The following is a 6,000-nucleotide window of genomic DNA, read 5'->3' as shown; positions in this document are numbered from 1 at the left end:
CAGGTGCATTAACAAAGGCTCAAGGAGCCATGCCCATCACCCTAGAATACTCCTTTGCCCTCTGTCTAAAAACTGGGGACCAATTGGCCAGTACAGGATTTGAAGGTCATAAATGAGGCAGCAGTGACTCTGCACCCAAGAGAACTAAATCCTTATACACTCCTAAGCCTCCTCCCTGCTCAAGGCTCATGGTTCACCTTCTTGAACTTAAGAGATGCCTTCTTTAGTATAAGACTGGCTCCTGAAAGCCGAAAGCTATTTGCCTTCCAATGGGAAGGACCCGGCTACAAGGGCAAAGGTGCAGTACACCTGGACTAGGCTCCGCAAGGGTTCAAGAACTCCCTTACCATCTTTAGTGAGGCCCTCACTTGGGATCTCCAGAAGTTTCCAGCACAGGACATCGGGTGTGTCCTCCTTCGGTACGTAGATGACCTGTTGCTGGGTCATGAGACTCTCCAAGGATGTGCTTGAGGAATGAAAGAGCTTCTACATCATCTGGAGAAGAAGAAGGCCCAGATCTGCCAAAGGCAAGTAAAGTACTTAGGATTCATTCTCCAGCAGGGGGAAAGGAGGCGAGCGGTAGAGCGGAAACAGATTATTCAGAACATCCCAACCCCCACCACGAGGAAACAAGTTAGAGAGTTCCTGGGTGCAGTAGGATGCTGCCGTTTCTGGATCCCCAACTTTGCAGTACTGGCCAAACCCCTCTATGAAGTTACAAAGGGGGAGAAAAGGAGCCCATGGACTGGGAGCCAGAACAGGGCTGTGCCTTTCAGACTCTTAAAAAGGAATAACAAGTTGCCCCAGTGCTAGGTCTTCCTAACCTAGCAAAACCTTTTGTGCTGTGTGTCTCAGAGAGGAGCAATACAGCAGTGGGTATATTAACCCAGGATTTGGGGTCATGGCCTAGACCGGTAGCCTACCTCTCCAAGCAATTATACGGGGTTGCAAAGGGCTGGCCACCATGCTTAACAGCCCTAGCAGCCACTGCCATGCTGGTACAAGAAGCAGACAAACTAACTTTAGGACAATACATGAAAGTGCAGGTGCCACATGCAGCAGTGACTCTGATGAATGCCAAAGGACATTACCGGCTCACAAGCGCCCACCTCACTAAAGTACCAGAGTTTATTATGTAAAAACCCAAGACTAGTAATAGAGGTGCGTACCACTTTAAATCCAGCAACACTGCTCCCTGTGAATGAGGGAAAGCCGCAGCACAGTTGCTTGGAAGTACTTGACTCAGTACACTCCAGCAGGCCAGACTTGCTAGATCAACCCCTAAGGAAGCCTGAGTAGGAGCTGTATGTAGACGGAAGCAGCTCCGTCAACTCAAGGGGAGAAAGGCAGGTGAGGTATGCAGTAGAGGCATGACCCCTACCCCAAGGCACTTCGGCCCTGCGGGCAGAACTGAGTGCCCTGACTGGAGCCTTAGAGCTCAGTGAAAGGAAAAGAGTGAATATCTTTACAGATTCCCGATTTGCCTTTCTCACTCTCCAAGTACATGGGGCAATTTACAAAGAGAGAGGACTCTTAACTGCTGGTAGCAAAGAACTTAAATATCCAGGAGAAATTCTTCAGCTGCTGGAAGCAGTCTAGAATCCAAAACAGATAGCAGTATTCCACTGCCAAGGACACCAGAAGGCAGGATAGGTAGAAGCCTATCCCATCCAGACTAAAAAGGCCAGAGAAGTAACAAGGGCATTGCTCAGAGAAGTAATTCCAAGGTTTGGACTGCCACTCTGGATAGGTTACGACCATGGCCCAGCCTTTGTGGCTAAGGAAGTACAAAAAACAACTCAAGCATTAGACACCACCTGGAAGCTTCATGCAGCATACAGACCTCAGAGCTCGGGGAAGATGGAACGCATGAATAGGACTCTGAAGTTAGGGTTTAGCAAATTATGTCAGGAAACAGGTCTTAGGTCCAAGCTTTGCCTCTAATATTGTTTAAGGTTTGGTGCACGCCTTCCAAGAACACCAGGTATTCACCTTATGAGATATTATACAATAGGCCTCCCCCAATATTACGTAGCTGGCCAGGGACTCCCTGAGAATTAGGAGAAACAGAACTACATAGGCAATTAAAAGCTTTAGGCAAAGTGGCCGGAACCCTATCCAAGTAGGTGCTAGACAGGGCTCCGATCAGTTTGTTTGCCCCTGCCCATTCTTTTTCCCCAGGAGACCAGGTGTGGGTCAAGGATTGTAATCCAGCTCCCCTCCGACCCAGGTGGAAGGGACCCTACACCGTGGTCCTGACCACTCCCACTGCTGCCAAGGTAGAAGGCATACCCGCCTGGATTCACCACAGCCAGCTGAAACCTGCGGCCCCAGCGGAGACACCGTCATAGACAGCAGAGACTAACCTAGCCAACTCTTGTAAGTTGACCCTGAGAAGAACAACATACCCTGCTCCAGCCACAAACTGGGAGCTGGCTGGTCCACGCACAACTGAAGCTTGAGGACCTTCATCCTGGGACTCCTTATAATTGGACTCTGGGGAGGGAATGGAGCTAGGGCAGAGGACTGTGAATTGTGTATCCATGTCACCAAGGAAGGCCAAAAGGTCTCCACCACCTTGCTTTTTTATAGCTTCTGTGAGTGTAAGGGAACTCAGAAAGGAACCTGTACCTGTAATCAGACTGAATATTCAGTGTGTGACCCAGGGGATAACCAGCCTTATGTCTGTTATAATCCTACAAATCCTCCTCCTACAACAATATTTAAAGTAAAAATAGCAGGAAGAGGATAGAGGAAATAGACAGAAGGACCAACAATAGCCCAGACTAAAGTTAAAGGAAACCCCAGTAGCCTTTTGGGGGGGATGGTTCTCAGCCTTTAGCAAGTTAAAACAGAGGAGCAGGCTTGAGAGCATGGCTGCACGTTCTCGTTGTGAACATGGCAGCTCACAGCAAGCCCTCGTGATGGGGCTTGAGAAATAAAGTCCTGTGGCAGGGACTAAAATCCTAATAGGAGCAGTCCTACTACTCCTAGGAATTTGCTTATTAGATTCATGTTTGTTGCCACTATTAATAAACAGCATAAGGAACATGATAGAGGCCACAGTACAGCAATGAGCAACGGCCCATGTATACTTTACCTAACACTATCAGGTCTTCCCCTTGGGATCAGGTAAAGAATGTGAGACTCCAGTATAAAAGAAATTTTGAACTCTCAAAGGGGGGGAGTGAGGAAGGAGGGGCAGGCCTTCTCTTCCCTGAGAAGGAAGAAATAAAAAAAAATACAAGGGAAAGGAGCCAGCTGGGGTAACCTAGTCGGCCAGTGATAAATTATCTATATTCCATAGTTACAATGCAAAACAAGAACAGTAAGATCTGTATGTAATTATGGCCAGTGATCTGGAAACCCCTCCCCCCTTGCTGACCCCACCGAAACTTCCCCTCCCCTTTCCTTCAGTCCCAGGAAACCTTAAAGTAGGGGTCCCCAGACTTTTTACACAGGGGGTCAGTTCACTGTCCCTCAGACCGTTGGAGGGACACCACATAGAGTGCTCCTCTCACTGACCACTAATGAGAGAGGTGCCCCTTCCAGAAGTGTGGTGGGGGACCATAGTTTGGGGACGCCTTCCTTAAAGAAAGAAATCCCATGCCCATTGCTTAGACACTGTAAAGGTATATAACCTGTAAGAAAGTCAACTTCAGGGAGCCCGTGTTTTGGGGGTACAAGCCCCACATGCTCCGCCGGCTTTAATAAACCCTACTTCCTTCATCCAGGTGTCTGGGCGTTTTTGTCCTCCTTTGATTTCTGCTATACCATCACTGTGAAAACCGCCTCCCACACTACCCCATCACTGTGCTTATCCTCTCAATATATATATATATATATTAACTCAATGGAAAAAAATTGTTAAGTCTTATTTCAGTGGGGAGATGTGAGTACTCATTAAAAGCTCCTCAAGTGTTGGGAGAACCTGCCCGGTCGGGGACAGAGGAGCAGGCTTGAGAGCATGGCTGCACATTTTCATTGTGAACATGGCTGCTCACAGCAAGCCCTTGTGATGGGGCTTGAAAAATAAAGTCCTGTGGCAGGGACTGAAATCAAGCTGTGGTGTGGTCAGTGGTCACGTCCAATGCAACCACAATGGAAGTAGCCCGTTAGCACTGCACTGCCGCTTGTGTCCAGAGTGCTTCAAATATGAGCACAGCACTTTCTTTGTACTGACATCCTCCTTAGAAGCTTTTGTATAGGATGCCTGCTGTTAAAAACATGCCACAGTGTATATAAGTATTTTTATGGTAAAGAAAGAAAGCTAGGAGAGAGGTTTCTCTTATATATTTTTTAAGTCGCTCATATTATTTGGCTGGAAGAAATCACTCACTAATGCACATCTGTAAACATGCCTTTGAAGTGACAAAAAAATCTACTTAATGTAGTGTTTTTCAACTGCTTGTCTGCCAAAAATTTCCTGCCCATGCATGAAAAAGTTGACCACCCTGATGTTATATAAAGATTACAGACCCAATGATCTTACTCAAACTCACGGTCAGAGTGATTTTTGCCTTAGCAATCCTCAAAATAATTCTCCTATATTCACCAGTCCCCAAGTGTAAAAAGGTTGGAAAACACTAATATAGTGTATTGTCAAGATGAGGCTATGGTACACTGAGAAAAACAGGTGATGCCACCCAGATGGTCCATCTGTGTGATTTTCAAAGGCACTGTCTTAAGCAGGAGGAAAGGTTATATTTACTATGGCAACGAACATGAGACACTGGTTTTGAATTGAAATTGGAAAGGAGTCCAGGGGGTTGACAGAGCAGTGGCTGACAACACCCCTAGTGGGGTGGGCAAGAAGCGGAGGTTGGCAAACGCCAAGTTTAACCTTCAGTTTCTATTCCTTTGTACTCTTTACCATGTTACTCCACAGAATCAACTTACCCTTTGAATAGTGAGTTTTTTTCATGCTTGCTGACCCCCAGGATTGAGAATTTTTTCAAAAAATGAAATTAGTTCCAGTTCCAGTTTTATTAACTTTGATAACCAATTTATGGAAACAAGAAGAACATACATTTTTCTTCCTTTTTTTATGTTGCCTTACACATTTTTCAAATAAATCTATTGTACTCTGGGTGGTCGGGAGGCACAAGGACGTACATGAATGATCGTACTACTGAAAGGGTTAAATAAATAAAAAGGGAAGAAATCAACTACTGTGGTTTGAATGCTTGTGTTCTCCCTCCTCCCCTCCAAATTCACATTGCAATCCCGAAGGGGTTGGTTGTTGGGCAGATGGGAGGTGCTTAGGTCATGAGGGTGGAGCATTGATGAGTGGGATTAGTGCCCTTATAAAACACGCTCTAGGGGCTCCCTATCCCTTCCATGCAGGATTTCTCAGAGAGAAGGTGCTTTGACCTTGGAAGGTCAGTCTCCAGTACTGTAAGCAATAAATGTCTGTTGCTTTACAAACTGCGCAGTCTGGGGCATTGAGTTAGAGCAGCCCAAATGGACTAAGACATCAACTAAGATACTTTTTTTTTTTTTTTTTTTTTTTACAGGGACAGAGGAAGAGTCAGAGAGAGGAATAGATAGGGACAGACAGACGGAAATGGAGAGAGATGAGAAGCATCAATCATCAGTTTTTCGTTGTGACATCTTAGTTATTCATTGATTGCTTTCTCATATGTGCCTTGACCGCAGGCCTTCAACAGATTGAGTAACCCCCTGCTCAAGCCAGCAACCTTGGGTCCAAGCTGGTGAACTTTTTCCTCAAACCAGATGAGCCTGCACTCAAGCTGGTGACCTTGGGGTCTCAAATCTGGGTCCTCCGCATCCCAGTCCGATGTTCTATCCACTGCGCCACCGCCTGGTCAGGCAATTAAGATACTTTCTTTCTCCCTGGCCGGTTGGCTCAGCGGTAGAGTGTTGGCCTGGCGTGTGTAAGTCCCGGGTTTGATTCCAAGCCAGGCCACACAGGAGAAGCACCTATCTGCTTCTCCACTCTTTCCCCTCTTCTTTCTCTCTATCTCTTTCTCTTCTCCT

At 46.5% G+C, this 6,000-nt stretch overlaps 1 protein-coding gene across 1 annotated transcript in view; it reads right to left on the bottom strand.

Moving 5' to 3' along the window:
* Positions 1-364: 364 nt before the first annotated feature.
* The window catches only part of SPAM1 (sperm adhesion molecule 1), a 29,832-nt gene continuing 24,196 nt past the window's right edge, over positions 365-6,000 (bottom strand). Inside the window, exons 4-6 of the mRNA XM_066364202.1 lie at positions 2,409-2,595; positions 924-995; positions 365-518 (exon numbers count right to left, since the gene is read on the bottom strand). Of these exons, the coding sequence (XP_066220299.1) occupies positions 365-518; positions 924-995; positions 2,409-2,595 (413 nt within the window). The remainder of the gene's footprint in view (positions 519-923; positions 996-2,408; positions 2,596-6,000) is intronic.

Source organism: Saccopteryx leptura, chromosome 2 (genome assembly GCF_036850995.1).
Source record: "Saccopteryx leptura isolate mSacLep1 chromosome 2, mSacLep1_pri_phased_curated, whole genome shotgun sequence".
NCBI classification, from domain to species: Eukaryota; Metazoa; Chordata; class Mammalia; order Chiroptera; family Emballonuridae; genus Saccopteryx; species Saccopteryx leptura.
Note: the sequence above shows the minus strand (reverse complement) of the source record. Positions and strands in the feature narration are given on the sequence as shown.